The 20,326-nt window shown below is 41.4% G+C and overlaps 1 protein-coding gene across 2 annotated transcripts in view; it reads right to left on the bottom strand.

Moving 5' to 3' along the window:
- Window positions 1–813: 813 nt before the first annotated feature.
- The window catches only part of GLUL (glutamate-ammonia ligase), a 31,148-nt gene continuing 11,635 nt past the window's right edge, over window positions 814–20,326 (bottom strand). The window contains exons 1-7 of one of the 2 annotated variants that reach the window (XM_089515898.1): window positions 18,937–19,019; window positions 11,818–12,007; window positions 8,267–8,428; window positions 6,280–6,426; window positions 4,533–4,660; window positions 4,179–4,378; window positions 814–2,660 (exon numbers count right to left, since the gene is read on the bottom strand). In XM_089515898.1, coding sequence (XP_089372024.1) covers window positions 2,342–2,660; window positions 4,179–4,378; window positions 4,533–4,660; window positions 6,280–6,426; window positions 8,267–8,428; window positions 11,818–11,983 — 1,122 coding nt within the window. In that variant the 5' untranslated portion in view covers window positions 11,984–12,007; window positions 18,937–19,019 and the 3' untranslated portion in view covers window positions 814–2,341. Of the gene's footprint in view, window positions 2,661–4,178; window positions 4,379–4,532; window positions 4,661–6,279; window positions 6,427–8,266; window positions 8,429–11,817; window positions 12,008–18,936; window positions 19,020–20,326 lie in introns of those variants that run through there. The other variant, XM_089515897.1, reaches the window with a different exon arrangement.

Here is a 20,326-nt window from a genome sequence, read left to right as displayed (position 1 = left end):
GCCAGCGATGCAAGTGCAGCCTGAGCTTAAGAAAAATGCCAGTCAACTGAGTGGTAGTGTACAATTGTCAGGCTGGTTAAAGTAGGATTGATAGTCTGGATCCTTGCCATGAAGTAAATCCATTACAACAGTCGGTACAATTGCTTTCTTGGAAAGACAATCCCAGTCAGAAGTCATGGTGGGGTAATGAATGACATATTGGTTTCTTAGTGCAGAGGTTAACGAAAATCAAGCTTAGGGAAGGGAGTAACGGGGGGACAGAACCCATGAATACAAATGATCTCATCTAAGAAACTTAGTTCTGGGATAACAACTCCCCTAATTTTGCAGTCAGCATGGACATAAGTCATGCAGGGTGGGGAACTCAGCAAACCGTACTCCAAAGTAACTTATGTAAGCTCTGCAATGATTGTTGTTGGAAGTCTCCCCACCCCACAAAGGGACAGAGTAGAGTGAGGCTGTTGACAGAGTGATGACAAACTGATTCTCCCTGGATTTATTTGCCACAATGGGCAACAACTGTGTATAGAAACAAGAATATCAGATGTTAATAATGGACAAACCACTACCAACCTGGGAAGAGCATGACCTTTATGTATCCTGAAAAGGGAATGATTGATTGAGCATGGCAGCTGGGGATGATGTGAGTTACAGGCCAACATATGTGGAGACTGTCCAATTCAGAAAGACTGAACCAAATGAGCCACACCCCAAACCTAGTTGTCAAACATGTCCCCTGTATTCATGGCAGATTAACCAAGAAAAGCACCATGCACATCCTAGCACTGAAAGGACAGAGACAGAGGATTAAAATGAGGTTTGCAATTTTCTTTTATTACAAAAAAACCCCCTACTTCCAAGTCCAAATGCAGCGGAACCTCATTGGCACCATCCAAAATGCCAAAATACAAAATCCCGGAACGTTTGAACCTGCTAGCATTACCTCCGAGGGCACCTATGGTTATTAGTGGAATCCTGGCAGAAGTGGCAGGCATTTTTGACCACCAGGAAGTAGCTACAGGAACAGCAGTGGTCTCTGTAGAACTGTACAGCTTTAGAGACAACTAAAAATGTGTTATTTAAAATCTCTAAAAACCCATTTCCCCATTCTTTTTTCCCTCCTCCTTCTTCATCAAAAAGCCCTGCTTTAGTTGACATGCAAATCCTGCTAGAAATTTTAATGTGCTCCTTATCCTGACCCCATCCTCTGCCAAATACTTGTCAATAACATGATTAAAGTTGACCAGCCAACTCTTCATTTGAAGCACAGATGCATCTTTATTGCTGCAGCCAGCCGCACGCAGCTCTGTCCTGACAGCCCAGTGGCTTCAGTTTAAATTAAAAAATTAATATCTATTTTAACTTATAAGCTTGTAAACGGATAGCCCCTTGTCTCTTAACAAACCATCAAAGCTGCTCTCAGATATGAAAAACACAGCTAATCTCTCGTCTCAACAATTTTTTCTCCTTCTGACCCTTACATCTCGGAGTCTCAGCAACCAACCTAAGGCAATCTCAATCTCTCTACAAACAGCTGATTCAGTGGACCTTTAAAAAAACAACACATTTGTGTGTGTTTTTAGACATTTAAATATTAAAAAAAAACCCTACCTCAGTCTGTGTTAGAATCAGAAAGCCTGACAGCTCCCAAAAACAGATCAAGTGTTTGACAGCTTTTTAATACAACCTACAGCAAATTTTACTGTGGGGAAACAAAAACTGACTGCTCTTTGCAAGAATGCCCAACAGATCTAGCTCTGGTGAAAGATAAGTGCATCTATGTTACTTATATGAGGGTATTAAGATGCCCATGAGAGAGTCAGCATGTGGATCCACATTGTGGATGGTATCACCACATGATTTCTTTCGTGGTGGAATGAAGAACTCTTCCTCACTGCTCAAACTTCTAACCACTACAAAATTTGACACATGATGTACAACTGTGCTTTCATTCATTTCACTAGTCTCATGAAGGGCAACCTTGAGGGAAGGGAGGCAATTAGGCCCTGATCATACGTTTTTCCTATTATTCCATTCCACCGAGTTATCTGTTTTTGGAAGCTACTGAAACTCTTTCAAGACATAGACAAATTACATGAAATAGTGGTTAATTCAGGTTTGTTTCTTCTAATGCCCACTCCTCCTCTTCCCAGCCGCTGAAATGACAGAATGAATGCTGAAAGAAGACTAGACTTCCACCTCCCATGAGAAGAAAAAGAGAGGGTGAGTTTTAGGGGAGGGGGGCACAAATATGGTATCTCATGCCCTCAGAATTAACATCTATAACAGAGAAAAGACAGACATGAGAAAGAGAATGGGGTGCCTGTAGGACCAAGTCCATTTAGTTCTTGTACTCAAAGGGCTCATCCCCAGTTTCATTGAGGAGACAAGTGCGGACAAGTGCTTCGGTCACAGCGTAAGGGTCACAGTTGGCGGAGGGCCGGCGGTCTTCAAAGTAGCCCTTCTTCTCTTGGCCCACATTTCTCGGGATGCGGATGCTGGCACCACGGTTGGCTACTCCAGCAGAGAACTCATGAATGTTGGATGTCTCATGGAAGCCGGTTAGGCGTCTGGCATTATCCAGCCCCCCTTTGGGATCGTAGGCACGGATGTGGTACTGATGGCGCTTGCCCAGCTTCTCAATGGCTTCTTCAATATGCCTGTGGTAAGGATGAGAAGCAGATTGTTGAGTCTAGGAGAGGATAATAGCATTATCAAAAAGTCACCATTTTGCTCAACTGCATGTTACTATGGGGACTATATCTGTAGAATTGCCTGCATATCACAATTTCATTGCTGCACAGAAATGTCTGTTAAGCATTTGGTCAAAGAAATTAATCTAAGAACCCCAGATTTCTCACAGGAGTGTGTGTGCACGCGTGCATGTTCATTATGTAAATACACTTCTGGGAAAGCAGTGAGGAGAGGATCATTCCTGAGTCCTACCACCTCCAACCAGGTTCAGCACTTTGGACAGCTCTTTTAAAATTCAGATTAAAGCAGAACAGATTCACTGCCCCATTGTCATGGAAACCACCAATTACTGCTGGCACATGGGGGCTGACAGCGGCATAACATCCTTACATGGAGCATGAGTTTCTGAGAAAGCAGAGTGAAGTCTATGAAAGCTCATGCTGCCAATTTCTTTCAGTCAGCCTCAAAGGTGCTTCATGATCTCTCTACATACTGATTCTACAGACTAACACGGCTATGTATTTAAATCCTTATACAGAGGCACTGTGGGATGACATGATCCCAGAAATTTCATACTAATTAATGCCTCTGTTGCTTTTCCACAAAGGCAAAGCCAGGTTCAAAACAGAACAGAGGAATAAAGCCAAAAAAGGAAAGCTGTGTTTCTACTGTGTCCCAAAAGTTCTAGGAATTTTTCCAGCCCATCAATACAAAGGTGGAGTGAGACTCATTTGGCTCTGGATTACTCCTGCTGATCCATAAGGAGCCAAAGTGAAGACTTCATAAAGCAAAAAGGCTTGTTGTTTAGCATGAATGTTCTGTCTGCATGCTGTAACCTGAACTTGGAGATTTTACATTGTTATCCACTTTGTAACATTATACAGCAGCTTCACTAAGCTGCTAGTGGGATGCTGTTGCACAGAGCAACTACAGGACTTTTTTTTAAAAACAAAAAACAAAAACAACCTATCTAAATATGCAGCAGAATGAAGGGCTAACGCTCCTGACTTCATGTGGAGATGAGATGGAACATTATCACATCTTTAAATTTTCCTCTATATACGTAAAATACAGCAGGTACATATACAGCTCTGGAGGCCCAATATGGGAAAGACATTTTAAGCCCTCTCATATTTGTGAGTTCTCCACTTGCAAGATTTAAAGAAGCTTTCAATCCACACCAACTACTTTTCTGTAGGGTTCCAGTCCTTCCTACCCCTCAGAATCTGAAGCTACATTAATCCTGGAGGCCTATCCATTTTTGTCTCCTGTGTGTATGTGTCTTCAAGTTGTCTCTCAACTTAAGGTGACCCCATGAATTTCACAGGGTTTGCTTAGGTAAGAGATGGTTTTCAGTTCCTTCCTCTGAAATACAGCCTACAGCATCTGGCATTTGAAGGCAGGCTCCCATTCAAGTACTAGCCAGACCAGATCCTACTTAACTTCCAAGATCAGACACTTTTCAAGTTGGCAACAGGACTTACTTGAGGCCTCCATCCTCTCGCATGGACTTAGTACTGAAGTTGGTGTGGCATCCAGCTCCATTCCAGTTCCCTGGGATGGGCTTGGGATCAAAAGACACAATGACACCAAAGTCTTCACATACTCTATGAAGGATGAATCGAGCAATCCAGAGGTGGTCACCCATATCAACTCCTTCACAAGGACCCACCTGGAACTCCCACTGTAAGAAAAAAGCAGAGCCATTCAGGATTGGCATAATGCAAAGCCCCCTGGAAGAGGCTGTTCACACTCTTCTCCCCCAAATCCTGAGCATGCAAAGAACTGCAGTGCAGAGACAAAAGCATTCATGACAGGGTTTTGGTTCAAGTAGCTACCTGTGCTGGCATAACTTCTGCATTGGTGCCTCCAATGTTCACACCAGCATATAGGCAGGCTCGATAGTGAGCTTCCACAATGTCTCGGCCATAAGCCTTGTCTGCTCCAACTCCGCAGTAGTATGGACCTGCAGAAAAGGGCAAGAAGGAAAGGAAGTCCATGATTTTTTCCACATCTTTTAACCATCATGCTTGGAAATGAAGGCTTTGCAAGGGGTAAGTAAAAACCATTAGCAGGATTACATTCATCTGGTCTATTATATTTCAAGTAAGGCTGAAGTCACACTAGCCATGAGTTTTTCCAGTTTTGTTTTTGTACAAATATTTTCAAGCAGTGTAGAAAAACCACATTCTTTCAGTACTCTTGTTAAAAAGGATAGCCTACTCATTCATATTGTCAACTAACTTGAATTTAAAGCCTCAAAGATGTCATTGTGCAGCTATAAACTGGCTGGGTGATGTCACACTCTTCCACCTGAACTGTTTGGGATCACCTGTTTGACTTCCCCAGGAAGGGGGGGGGGGGAGCAGCAGCAGAAACTGATACTAGAGTTATTGAGGGGAAACCACCAAACAGGATCGGCGTGGCAAAAGGGAAATCAGATATGGATTATTTCTTTTGAGGGGAGGGGGAATTCTAGACCACTGGTTTTTTCTATAGTTTACTACAGAGGCTGGATGGCCATCTGTTGTGTGTGTATGTGCACATGCTTTGACTGTGTATTCCTGCATGGCAGGGGTTTGGACTTCATGACCCTTGAGGTCTCCTCCAACTCTATAATTCTAACTTGAATTTTAAAATTGGAGTATATTCAGCATAGCTGGGAACTACCACTGAAGTACATTTGGAAAATGAAGAATTCCAACTCATCTTTCAGTCCTGCATTAAGTCCTGTTTTGGCCTACAAAGGGCTGTAGTAGATGCTGCCTCAGTAGCTACTACTGCAATGCTTTGGTTAAAATCTGTATCTTGCATCCAACTATGCCTCATTACTTCATTTATTATTTATTTTAAATATTTATATATTGCTCTTCACTCTTCACAGAAGGAGTACAGCAAAATTCTTGTATGTGTGAATCACTTCAGGAAGGCTTGCCTTCAAATGCAGCAACATATAGATAAGGGGCAGGTGGGCTTCCAGAACCACTGTTCCAGTCTCAGGACCCTCTGGGGACAGCCACACCATACCCTGTATGTGAAACAGAAGTGGTTGGAAGGTCACTTCTAGTTAGATCTACCTACCCACAAAGAACTTAAAAAAATTAAAAACAAAAAAAAACAGAACAAATTTTCAGCTACAAGAAGCCATGTGGACTGGACACACTATGTTTTAGGTAAGAATCATGTCTCCCCAAGCAAGTTGCATGATACTGCAAGATAATGGTGATGGTGATGATGCATGTGGAGAATTCTTAGGTGGTTTGTCACCAGCAAGGTCCAAGTAACCATACAGAGCAGCATAGGAGCAACCAAAATTCCAGGCAATGTTGGATACTCAGCCTTAGTTCTGACCACTTGTGCTTTGGCAGAATTTATTCCTTACTTTTAAACATTTCATTTATCATGGATTATGTAGTCTCCTTTTGCATTTTGCCTATCTACTTCAGCCCTGAAAATTTCACTGTCTGCTGCCAAAAATCCCCATCACTGGTGCCAGGGTCCTCCTGGCTTGTTCCCATCTCAAAGGCACACATTTATCATTATATATTTAAGAACTTAAATGGACTTCCTCCTTTGAAATCTTACCTTGGGGTCCAGGAAAGCCATTAGAAGGCCAGCCAAATGGATGTCCGTCTGTTCCCAGAAGAGTATATTCTTGCTCCATCCCAAACCAGGGGTTCTGGTTAGACACCATGTCCATAATCCTCCTACAGGTATACCTTAGATTTGTTTCTGGGAGGGAAAAAAACAATGATTATTTATATAGCATCATCAATTAGCATCATGGGTGAGGAACCTTAGGCTCTCCAGATGTTTTGGCATGCAGCTCCATCAAGCCTGTGGGCATGTTTTCTCACATAACATTTGGCGGACCAAAGATCCCTCAGCCCTTGTCTACACAGTGCTAAAGAGCAGAAGTCCTTGCTTGAAAAGGCTTACAGACTATGGGTATCCCCCTTAGAGGGCAGAAGTAAGGATGAACGCAAGCAGAGGCAGTTAGGGACAAATATCCAGTGTTAAGTAAAGGCTTTATGCAAGACATTGGTTAGGGCTGATTGTTTATCAGCAAAGCAATCTCTAAAACTCAAGAGCATCTACTGTTCTTTATAATTAATTCTTTTTCACAATGGTTCACTGGGTAAGTGATTATCCTCATTTTACATGTGAGGATTGAATGGACATGGGAAAAATTACTGCCCAAGGCCATTGCAAAAAGTTTTTATCTACACTGTGAGTTGCACCTTCCAGTCCTTCAACATGCAAGCAAAGGGTGCAGTTAATGAGAATGTAGGAACCACTACCTTGGCAACCAGCATTGTCACCATGGCTACTGCAGTTATAAGGCTTTGAGATGCTAATGAATTCTGTCTTTTTTTCCTTCAAGAAGGTGAGGCAAGGGTTAAAAGAATAGAAGAATATTCAATATGCACAGTAAAAGCTATGCATGTGATCATCAGACCAGCTGATGAGAGATCAGCTGGTATGGTTTAAAGAATGAATGTCTTGTGGGTTTGGGGAAGAGAGATAAAAGGCTTACTGGCTTCACACGCTGTGCTCACAAACTTCCATAGGCACTTGGCTCACTCTTATTAGAAAAGAAATGTTGGACTGGACTTGTGTTGATATACCAAGATAATTTCTTGTACTGTATTCTTATTTTGCCCCAGTACCAATATAACTGCCGGTTCAGAATTACTGCATTACTACATTGATACAATTAATTGCAACAACACTGTTGCATAACAGGTGGATTATAACATGTTTGAATCTTACATGAGATTAAAAACTTGAAAATATTTTAGCTGATTAATGGACCAGAAATCTGTATGTTTCATGTTGCATGAGCAGCAAAAGGAGACAATGTCAAATTACATGACAATAAATTTGGAAGGTCATTTACCAGATGGTAATAGTGAGGAGGGTATAAAACCACATTGAAAGCCACTATTTTAGAGTATTCTGTCAAGTGACAGGGGGAGATTTTATCTAGAGTTGAAGTGAAACACTGTTGTTGTGCGCCTTCAAGTTGTTTCTGACTTATGGCAGACCTAAGGCAAGATGTGTTCAGAGAGTGGTTGCCTTTGCCTTTCTCTAAGGCTTCAGAGAGTGGGACTTGCTCAAGGCCACTCAGCAGATTTCTATGGCTTACTGGGGATTCAAACCTTGATCTCAGAGTCATAGTCCAACATTCAAAGAACACCACCATGCTGGCTCAGACTGAAACATATTGACTGACACTGCTCACAAGTGGCAGCAAGAAGAGCTCCTTTTGTGACTAGCAGTTGCTTTCTTTTAAAAAAAAACATCATTACCACAGAATCCATGTGGTAATTACAATGTGTGCAAGAACCTCTGAGTTAAAAAAAAACAAGATAGCTATCAGATGGTATCTTGTACTCTGAGCAGAGAAGTTTCAGGCAGCAATCAGGACTAATAGCTGCCAATGTTATATGTTAATGTCCATGAACTTTAGACATACTCAGTTTCAGTTCTTCTTCATTCTGCCCAATGCTTTCTCTGCTTTTCCTGCCAGGATAGAGAAGACATTAAAGTGAAAGAGGCTGGAACACACCTGCAGGCTTGCGGTTGTACTTTAAGACCTCACAGAGAACCAACTTGTTGGGGTCTTTGCGGAAAGGGTCCCGGAACATGGCAGATGGCACAAGGTACATATCACTGTTGGAGCCCTCGGACTGGAAGGTGCTGGAGCCATCAAAATTCCATTCTGGTAAATCTGGAAACAGAAGAAGAGGCATGGGATCCCACTGTTTCTCAGAAACTTAGGAAAAAGGATTTTGTGTGAATTGACACTGCTCCTATCGTGACTCCTGCCACTGTGAAATAATTAGGACTCCTCATGAAGAAATTATTAGACTAATGAACTGTATACAGAGAAATTATCTATATAGAAGAAACTTCCATATATGAAATTAACTCTGAAGCAGCAGGTGCCATTGGTCTCTAAAACAGAGAAACTAAAAGCCCATTGTCTAATGTCTTATCACTGTCAGATAGTCTAAGCATTTATTTTGGATATCTCTGTGCAAAGGTGCACTGGATATCTCTGTGCAGAAGTGCATTTCCACAGGAATATACTGATGCAGCTATGTCATAACAACAATTTGTTAAACAGTTAAAAAAATTCTGGATAGGCATGTCTGCCATGTGGCACAGAACAAGGATTGTCAAGAACCTCAGTGTTCATAATCTCAGTATGGAATGTTTTCAGGAGAATTTGCAAATACTACCCAGTGTTTTAAAGCAATCCCAAACCATCTGGGCTGGAATTTCTGTGCTTGTCCCATGACACATTTCTTTACTTTCTCACATGTTTTCATATCTTGCTTCCACATTACTCTTTACCAAATAATTACAGCTCCACCAAAAAGGAGCATGGAGTACAATATATATATATATATATATATATATATATATATATATATATATATGTTCAAGAACTGCATGCTACCAAATTGCATAGGATTTATATTTTGTTGTAAAACTTCCATTAATAGTGCAGAACATATGACTGCACAACCAAACTCAGCACCTCACACATATTGGGGAGGGGAGAGAATTAGGATGCATAGAAGCATATTTGAAATGGAATTAAAGTGGTTAATCCATCCAACCAACTTTATCCCTTTCATATGCTTGAGGTGGCGAAATGATTTAACCAAGCAGTGCCAGTCACTTTTCCAGAATAAAAACAAAGCACACAAACTAAATACTTCTAACTGATCACACATGCTGAATTGGTTTCATAACCACCTCTGGCCAGCTCCATGGCAACCACTGAAGAAATCCTAATGCTATTTATTGTGTTGGGATGCCTGCAGTTGTATACTCTGCAGTTCTGATTTCTTCCCTCCCTCTTCTTAATCCACCCTAGCCAAACAATATTCAATACTAAGCAAGCTGGTAACGTCTTTCTGAAAACAGGTAATGAAAGGACTATTTCAGATCACAGCTCCACACACATCTGGACCATGCAAAAGTTTGTATATAACAGATGCATACATGAGTCTCTTGCTCATCTACCTTGTTTACTAGATGGATTCTAAATGGATTAACATGAATTCATGTAGACAGATCTACAAAAATCTATGCAGAGGTTAGCAAATGTGTTGTTGTTTACCTTCAATTTGTTTCCAACTTACGCTGATCCTAAGGGGGTTTGTTTGGTCAAGATTTGTTCAAAGGTGGTTTGCCACTAACTTCCTCAGAGGCTGAGAGTGTGTGACTTACCCAAGGTCACCCAGTGGGTTTTCCAAGGCCAAGGAGGGGTTCAAACCTTAGAAATATTTACTCTTTTTTAAATTACCATTTGTTCTAAATACCCTTCCTCCCAGCAACTTACTTTAAGTAAGACTATCATCCATGGAACTTTTTTAAAAATCAGATCATGAAGCAACGAATAGAGCCTAGCTCTTTTTAGTGAGACTGGGGACAAAGCCCAGCACAAAAGCTGTGTACAGTGGGCCCTTGCTATTTGCTGGGGTTTCGTTGCAGGAACCTCTGTGGATACTAAAATCTATGGATGCTCAAATCCCATTAAATACAATGGCATAGTAAAATGGTGTCCTTTATATAAAATGTCAAATCCATGGATACAGAGATCCAACTGTATATAAAGAGGAGCAGTCTTATCACTGTAGGTCTTGCCCAGCAAAAAGTAGACTGGTGATATGAGGCAGTTGGTTTTCAGTGACATGGAAGGACAGCAAATTGTTATTTATTGATGTGGTGTTGGCTATTTAGCTTTATCCTGCACAGGAGACTATCCCATAGAAAATGGAATGTGGAAAGGCTCCATTTCAACTGAAAAGGTTGGGGGACAGGTATTTTCAAAGCCTTCATAGAAAAAGGGTAGAATGAGAGGTAGCATCAAGTAGAGCAGGGTTGGAACTGGGAAATGCACAGTCTTCCCCACTATTGTTAAGTCTGTAACTCCTGTAATTTCTTACCACTGACTAGCTGTGCTGGGATTCTGGCTAGTCTTGCCGAGATTTGCAGTCTCATAACATTTGGAGGGTAATACAATTCTCAAGCTAAAATTAATGTTTTAGAAGCGAGAAACCTGTTAAATAGCAGGGAAGAATGGATGGAGCTCTTTGAAAATGAGATATTAACAGCAGTCTTAAACAAGTCTACTCAGATGTAAGTCCCACTGATTCAAAGAGGCCCATTCTCAGTCTGTATATATGTCACAGCCTGTACGTGCATTTACAAGTCCACCTGCACACACTCAGATTTCTTCTGACAAGACATTTTAAGACTGCACTACATACTGGGCATCAGCTCATAAAAGCTTTAAATAATCCATGTCTATCTCCCCCCCCCCCCCAAATCAGTACAGTTGAAGTGTAGGGTTTTAAATAAATTCTTTTCAGCCATTTTGGCTGAACTGCATTGAGGAATTTAAGTTAAAAGTGGTCATCTAGCCAAATGCCTTTACTATTCCCAAAGCTGAATTCACCTAAAGAGCTTGGAAGATAAAGGAGCTAAACAATGGCAGAAAATCCATTTCAACACTAGATAATTTACTATTTGCCTGGTGAGTAGTGCCAGCCTATGCATGTTTACACCAAAGTAAACTCCACTGTGTTCAGTGGGGCTTATTCTCAGGTAAGTATGGCTAGGACTGCAAATTAATTCTGAAAACACTGAAGCGCTAGCATAAAGTTCTAGTTTACTTCACTTGAGCCAGAAAGAACTCAGCATAACGAATTGATAAAACCCGGTGTTTGCTATCTTCTACCCAAAGGGACAATGTCCAATGGAGGTTCTTTGTCCTTCTCCCCAGAACAAGAAGAAAGTCATTAGCTGGATTGCCTAAGGTTGAAATAAGTTATTTTTGGACAACTTCCAGACAGCAAGGCCAATGGACAACCCAGCTAGGGGACTCCTGCAGTTGTTGTCCAGGAAAAAAAACCCTCAAGTTTTTTTTTCAAGCTCTATGAATTGGTAGTTCTTGGCCAGAAATCAGGGAACGTGACCACAACACAGCCAGAAAGAGGGTCTTGCAATTCTCACAAGCAGACAAGATTAACTGCCTGTCATCTTTCATCTCCCAAATAAATAATGTACAGGGTAGACCCTGCCACAGACATCCATACTTACCTTCAAGGTTCTTGGGCTCATGATCCAGTGTCCGGGTTTTACAACGCAGAAACTCGCCAGTCCCATCTATCCAGATGTACATAGCTTGCACCTTGTCTCCCTGAGGCAGCTTCATGTACATGTGTTTTATAGCCTTGCTCAAGTGGGAACTTGCAGAGGTGGCCATGGCTGCAGAAGTCCTCCTCAAGACCTGCAATGAGCAAGAGGGGAGGGGGCAGGAAATGTACATGAAAATTTCCAAAGGGACTCTTGCCAAAGGTAATCAGATACTTCCACAGATGTGATTTAGGTACAGACAGATTCTGTTGACCTGATTTACCAAGAAACTCTTTAGACCTTATTAGAGTCCATGAGCAAATTCTGCAGCTGCTCCAAATCATCCTGGTACTTCTGAAAGCCACGGAGGGCTGAAATATTAGCCCCCTACTATACAGATGGACTATTAAATGGGTCATATGTTGAAAGTGGGCCACTCAAGCTCTGGGCTTCCAGCCTGAGCACATTTACATACCTTTGATGGTTGATATACATTTGATTAGAACCCCAGCTGATTACATGAGTAATATGGTTGGGTCAATTGATCTTAAGTCACTGCTTCTGATGATACAACAAAGATTTTCTAGCTAAGCAATGATGCCATTAAAGAAGAGAAGCTGGACAGTTTGTCTTAACTCCTGTTGTTAATCTTGACTACAACAGTGCCACTGAATCAACTGGATTTACTTATGTGTTCACTCAACATTCAAAAATTGATTCAATGGATCTAGTCTAATAGGAAACTAACTAATAGATAACACACACTAGTATCCAATTATTTAAACCAGGGCATATGTACACAATGGAGATACCTCCCTAAACATATTCAAGGGCAACACTGTTGGCCAAGCCACAAAATACAACAAAATCCACAAGCAGCGATGCCAACTCCAGGGTCTAAAATGCATTATGCAAGCTTTCAAAACTTCACTGGCTTCTTCATCAGGCAAAGATGTTTAAAATTATACAGGAGGAAAAAGATGATGATGTTAAGAGTCACAGGCCTACATTCTGTCTAAAATGTTACTCTTTTGTTAGTTAAGGTGATTTTGAGGAATTTCAATGAAGGCAGAAGCAAACACTTTGATCTGTATTCGCTTTTTTAGACCATTTAGAGTATTATTTCACCTCATCAATAAAACCTAAAAATAAGATAAAGTTCTGGATTAAAAAGTTCAAAAAAGCAAACAATCTAACACCCTGAAAGCCTGCATAAATGGGAACGTTTTCATTTCCTTCCTAAAGGGTCAGGAGAGACAAAAAATCATGTATGCCTCAATTGGAATGATTTCCAGAGGGTCATAGAAACTATAATGAATAAGGCTCTGGGCAACCTTCAAGCTAACATCCCTGTCTCAACCTAAAATCCTTTGAGGCAGTGACAACAAGTTTCCTCTTCATAATAAAAGCTGTTTCTCTACATTCCATGACACTTCCAATGTGACCAAGAAAGAAAAGCCAGTTGGGGCTGTGAAGACAGGATGGCAGGTCTCATTCTTAATGCCTGAGATCATGAGGAATAAATAGGCTTAAATCTCCATCCCACCTAAATGGGAGACGGCTTTATTAACTGGGGGAAGGGGAAGAAGAATGCTCTACTTGGGTACAATGTTGGAGGATACTGCAGATATGCCCTCCAAGATCATAGCAGAAGCTGGTGCTCCTTTTGCACACACTTGCATTTCACCATTCCTGGGCATTTTACTACTATGCAATAAGCACTCTTTCAAATCATGCTTGGGAAAATAACAGTAACTCATTTTACTGGCAAAAATATACTAGGGTAGGATAGTCTTAACAATCAACTTAAGGTCTTTTAACTTCATTGGGAAACATGTGCAAACTCTCAATACTTATAAGAGAAAAGCCTAGCAAGGCAACACACAGGGTAACTATAGTAACAAAGCCATGTAGCGGTGAATGCATGTTTGTATGAGTGTTGCTTAGCATATGGACCTCATCAGCACCCGCCTTGATTCCTCTTGTGACTGGAGTTCCTAGATGATCCAGTTCAGTTGTTCATATTCAAACCAAATTCAACTCTGCACTGTAAACTGGCAATGCTGCTCATGCTATTTTTAGCATCTTTGAATCCAATCAAAGAATGTGTTGTTCTCATACCTGTAACATGATATACCCGGCAGTGGAAAAGTGATACCTATTGTATAAAGAAGTAGTTTTCAGAGAGGCTCACTGTGAAATGTTTTCGTGTTCTAAAGTGTAATTAGAGTGTTTGCGGGATATTTTCCATTGTACCAAATTTACAGAGACAGAAAATTCACATGGAAGAAAAAGTTTGCTCCCTGGTGTTCAGTGGCCCTTTTATCACTCCCAAGCCAAGACCATAAGTGTGACATTTTCCTATCTGGAATTGTACAGCACTCTTTAAGCAGGAGAGAATACATTTGCCAAGCCTACAAAGAAAAAAAAAAGCAAGCAGCCATAGAGAGCCTCTAAAAGATTTAGAAACATCCTAGCAGAGGAGTGTGACTCCCTTTTAAAAAGATTCAGCATTCAAATGTAGCTTATACAACACCTCCCAAAAGATCTCTATGCTCTAGAAAATGGAATAATTGTTCATTTTTGGTAATTAAAAAATTCACCATGAAACGCTAGAAACTTAATGGTCCTCCAAAAACATACATTTTGAAATCCTGTTTTGTGTACTGACAGTGTGAAAGTGCGTATCAAGCATGACAATGTTTGACACCGCCTTGAATGTTTCCTAGGATTGCAATTGTATAATGCACTGAATAATTCTGTATTGCTTTTTTTTGGTCTCCATTCACCTAACTTGCCCTTAATGTTGTCTCTTATAAAGCAAAAATAAAGAGCCTTCCAGCACCTTAAAAAGACTGATTTATTATGGCATGAGCTTTTGTTGACAAGAGATTTATGCTGTCACAACATGTGTTTGCAACTGCTGTAATTAGTGCTTTTATTTTTAATTGCACTGTGCCAAGTTTTTGTAGTTACACTTAAAAATGTAAAAAGATAAATGTAACCAGAATGTTTTATCATTCAGATATAGTCAAACAAGAACAGATTGATTTTGCCACCCCTCTCCAACAATGTAATTTGGCACTTAAGCTACTAAAATTGTTATTGCGGCGATAACACTCATACATGCAAAGCTGTGCAGTCCTCTGAGTTATGCTGAACCTTTTGTGAGGCAGAAAGAATCAAGTGTAGTGGGCACATATGCATGCAGTGCTATTGGCATAATTTAATAACTGGCTCATCAAGTCCACATTAAAGGAAAAAAACATGAATCCTCACTGACTAGTGGTTATAATAATGAAGGCAGACTTGTATGTATTGCCCATTATCCTTAGATAAAAATGAATTTTCAGCTATATATATATATCCTTCTATCTTTTTGTTTTCTAACTTTTAATTATACGGCATTAATACAGGCAACAATTATCCAGAAAAATACCAAACTGCGAATGAATGTTGTCAGTTTTTCACTGGTCCCTAACAGCGAGATTTCCACGGAGGTCTGGATCATCTAAACCCCTTTCCTCAAATTTTGGATTGTTCATTTTACTTTACATACACCAAATGAAAAGTCGACTAACCAATTTCCATGGAGTGATAACATTCTAGTGCCACTATTCCCTCCTCCCAAGTAACAAGTCCTGCATATTTGCTGACTAATACACAGACAGACGCTATACATTACATGTAGTGATCACTATTCTTTTCAATCAGAGACAGCTGGACTCTTTAGGAAACATTTGTTTCCTGGCTTCTCCATCTTAATGGACCATTTCACATGAGAAGTAAAACCTGTGTACACTAGAGGACAGTTGGAGCCAATAACAGCTGCTCATTGATATAGGTGGTTGTCACAACCACACTGTCCATGCTCAGGTGCGCCCTTTACAACAGCTTCAAAAATAATGACATGCAACATGAGCTGGGTGTAATACAAAGATTATCCTACTATAAAGATGCAGTGGTTTACCTGCACATTTTAAAAATGTGTGAAACAGTGTGCATGAATGCACATAAGAACATACACACCCTTCCCATAACACTCCCACTGTTTTTATTCCTTTAACTTATTATAGTTAAACCTATATCCTCAAAAGGCAGTCTGGTCAGGTCCCTGGAAAGAGTTTCTATAGCCTATCCAGTCTCTCCAACCAGCAGTTTCATTCCCAAATCTAGGTCCACCTTTGAAAGAAAGGGGTGTCATTCTCTTCCCTCCCCCCTCTTTTTTGTTGTGATGAATGATGAAATGTGATCCTTGCTGCCTTTTCCTCTCTGGCCCCAGATCATTCCCCAAAGCCATTAGGAGAAAAATATTCCCATCTAACTCCCAGGCTATTTGCACTCTTGTTTTTTAGGGATCCTTCTTGCTTTGAAAAGCAACCAGATTCAATAGGGCTGTGCCTTCAAAAACAAGAGACTGATAAGGCAAGACAGAAAGGACAAGGCTGGAGAAATCTGTGTTTCTGAAAAGGCATCCTCTCGCAATAGATACATTTGTTTGCATGTGCCTTCAAGTTGCCTGTAGAGTTAAGGCGACCCCATGAATTTCATAGGGTTTTCTTAGGCAAGGAATAGTCAGAAGTGGTTTTGCCATTTCCTTCGTCTGAAATTTTGCCTACAGCACTTGGTATTCATTAGTAGTCTTCCATCCAAGTACTAACCAGGGCTAACCCTGCTTAACTTCCAAGACCAGAGGGAACCTGGTTCCTTTAGGATATTTAGGCAGGTAAACAATACATACATACACAGAGCAAAAAGAGAGTCACACAGTTCCTATTTTGCATCCAGAAGAAACCCAGAGCCCTCTTTCACTGATTTGGTCACTGAGAATTGGAAATCAGGAGAGCCAATGCAGGGCAGTCAGATGTCCTCACTGCGAAGGAGGACAAGACAGCACAAAATGGAGGACATTCAAGAAAAATGTAAGACATTGCCAAACAAAAGCTAAAAAACCCTCATATAAACTCATGCTTCTCAGTCATGTTTGAAATGGAGGGCATTTTGGAATTCCTCCTGGACAGAGGGCTGAAATGTAGGACCCTCAGCCAGTGTGTTGTAGTGATTGGAGCATTGGACACTGGGAGACCAGGATTCAAATCCCTGCTCAGCCATGGAAAGCACTGGAGTGACTTTGAGCAAGTCACTCTCTCTCAGCCTCTGAGGATGGCCACGGCAAACCCCTTTGAAGAAACCTGCCAAGAAAACCCTGTGATAGGGTCACCATAAGTCCAGGGTGTCCAAGCATCCTCCTTTTCCAAGACATGCCCTCCATTTCAACCTCCAGTCCAGGAGGAATTCCATCATGTCCTCTCTGTTGGGCATGACTAAAAAGCATGAATTTTACTTTTCTATGAGTGTTCTTCTGTTTTGGTCATGTCCTCAATTTACCCCTCAGAGGCCCTCTGTTTAACAGTGCTTTGTCCTCCTTGGCAGCGATTACACCTGGTCCCTTGGAGCATGGTGGAGTCTCCTTCTTTGGAGGTTTTTACACAGAGGCTGGATGGCCATCAGTCACAAGGAGTGCTTTGTGTGTTCCTGCAAGGCAGAAGGGGGTTTGGCTGGATGGTCCTTGGGGGTCTCTTCCAACACTAGGATTCTGTAAATCAGAAATGCTTTGTTGGGAAACCACACACACACACACACACACACACACACACACACACACACCTGGACATTAAAAGCAATCAAAATTCAACAATCTCCCTTTAATGAGTGTATCTCAGGAGAAGATGGAAGAGGAAGAATTACAGCATGATTTAGAAATAGTTAGCTGCATCCTGAGAGTGTCGCTGTATTATTTTAAAGTGTATGGTTTTTAAGTGCTTTTATCTTTTTAAATTGTATTCTATTTTTAAACAAATGATCTGTTTTAATATTATAACAGTTTAATTCCATTTTAATTATTTTATCACTTTTGTAAGTTTTTAGTTGCACTGTGCTCTTAAGACTGTAAGACACTTTGAGTCCCAATTTTGGGGGGGAAAGCAGAGTACAAACAGATATAATAATAATAATTTTAGACTGTAAGCCCCTTTGAGTCCTAATTCTGGGGGGAATGTAGGGTACAAATAAATATAATAGTAATGATGATGATGATGACAATAATAGTAATACTTTTAGACTGTAAGCCACCTTCAGTCCCAATTTTGGGGAAAGCTGGGGTACAAATAAATATAATACTCAAAATAATAATAATTTTACAGACTGTAAGCCACTTTGGGTCCCTATTTTGGGGGGAAAGCAAGGTACAAATAAATATAATAAAAACAAAAAAAATAGTTTTAGGCTGAAAGCTACCTTTCAGTCCTAATTTTGGGGGAAAGTGGGGTACAATTAAAATTAATAATAATAATAATAATAATAATAATAATAATTTTAGACCGTAAGCCATTTTGAGTCCCAATTCTGGGGGAGAAAGTGGAGAACCAATAAACATAACAATAGTGATGATATTGATAATAATGATGATGATAATTTTAGACTGAAAACCACTTTGAGTCCCAATTTTGGGGAAAGCTGGGGTACAAATAAATATAATACTAACAATAGTAATAATTTCATAGACTGTAAGCCACTTTGGATCCCAATTTTGAGATAAAGTCGGGTACAAACAACAGGGATCATAATAATAATTTTAGACAGTAAGTTGCTTGGAGTCCCAATTGGCAGGGGGAGGCTGAGTACAAACAAATATAATAAATTATTATTATTATTATTATTATTATTATTATTATTATTTGTACCCCTCTTCCCCTCTAAAAAACTGGGACTCGAGGCGGCTTGCAGTCTAAAAGCACAGTGCAACTAAAAAGCCACAGAAGCAGCCCTTGAAATGGAACTGAGCCATGCTTCTTCCTCCATTGCCCCTGTTCCTTCTCCATCCCATTCCTCTCCCAAAGCGCAGAGCCTAGGGCTGCTGCTGCTGCTGCCTTTTGTTCCACCAAAGTGGCCAGACTGACCCAGCCATGGCCAGTTCCCCAGAGTCTGAGCCCACAAGGGGGCACCAGCCAGGATCCCCTCCCCACTTTCCCATCCCTTTCTTAGCATCCCCCCACCCCATGAGCCCCCCTTTGTTTTGGGTACCTTGGTGGGAGGGAAAGATGGCTCAGGAGGAGAAAGAGAGATGCAGTGATGTAGAGGTTCAGTCCTTTGCTGGCTCACTCCATGCTCAGCTCTGGCTGCTCAAGGCTACCGGCTGCCCCTTTTATAGGGCTGCCCAGTGCCAGCCCCCCCCCCTCCCTGAGCCCTGATTGGCCACTTCCAGGAGGAGAAAGAGGGAGGGGGGAGCGAGCATGGCTTCTGTTCATTGGGTGACAGAGGGACAAAGGGGAGGGAAAGAGGGGGAGTGGGCAGTGACCATTGGCAGGAGAGCCAAGGGGAGCGAAAGAAGGGGCTCCTCTCTTCAACTTGGGGCTCATTCCCTCATACAACAACAGTAACAACACACACAGGGTGACCAGACACCCTCCTTTTCCAGTCCTCCATTTCAACGCCTTCTGATTCCCAAATGGTCCTCCATTTTGAGCTTGGCTAAGCAGCATGGATGTTTGCATTTACATTAGTGTTGTTAGCTTTTGTTTGGTCATGTCCTCCTGGAAGGTCCTCCATATTGTGGTACCTGGTCCTTTGTGAGGACGTGTCGTTCCTCTAAAGATGGGGGGAGCCCCTTTACATGGATATACAATAGCATATACAACAGCAGCAGCAGCAACAACAACAACACAGGGTGACCAGACGTCCTCCTTTTACAGGACCAGTCCTCCATTTCAACACCTTCTGCCCAGGAGGAATCCCCAAAGGTCCTCCATTTTGAGCAGGACTAAGAAGCATTAATGCGTGTATTGAGCTTTTGTTTGGTCATGTCCCTACATTATCCCACCCCTCCCTCTTGGGGTCTCATAGAATCGTAGAGTTGGAAGAGACCCCCAAGGGTCATCCAGTCCAACCCCCTTCTGCCATACAGGAACTCTCCATCAAAGCATCCCCATTGACAGATGGCCATCCAGCCTCTGCTTAGACACATGCATGTACAACAACAACAACACACCCCTCATAGACACACACCTCGCAAGGTCCTTTTCAGGAATGAGGCCCCCTTTTGTGTGTGAAGGGAAGCCCCAGTTGTCTGAGAGAAAGAAAAGCCTTTGGGGTTTTGAGTAAACATGGTTGGGGGCTCTGTGAGAAAGAAGAACATGAAGAACATGGTGATGAAGAAGAAGAAAAGGGGTCGCCCTCAGTCTTGCAATGAGAAGGAAAGCCTTGTAAAGCAATTGTGTGTCCCTTTCCCTCAGGGGTGACCACCAGATGTTTGAACCCCGAAGGAGGACCAAGCACCCCAAGAATGGAGGACGTGACCAAACACAATGCTCAAAACACTCCTATATACAGAAATAGAGAACCCATGCTTCTTAGCCAGGCTTTGGGGCAGAAAGGCTAGAATGGAGGACGTGTCCTGGAAAAGGAGGACATGTCT

This window comes from Sceloporus occidentalis, unplaced genomic scaffold (assembly GCF_023333645.1).
Source record: "Sceloporus occidentalis isolate IW3139 unplaced genomic scaffold, rSceOcc1.0.p SCAF_3, whole genome shotgun sequence".
NCBI classification, from domain to species: Eukaryota; Metazoa; Chordata; class Lepidosauria; order Squamata; family Phrynosomatidae; genus Sceloporus; species Sceloporus occidentalis.
The sequence above is the reverse complement of the archived record's forward strand: the minus strand, read 5'-3'. Positions and strand labels throughout refer to the sequence as shown.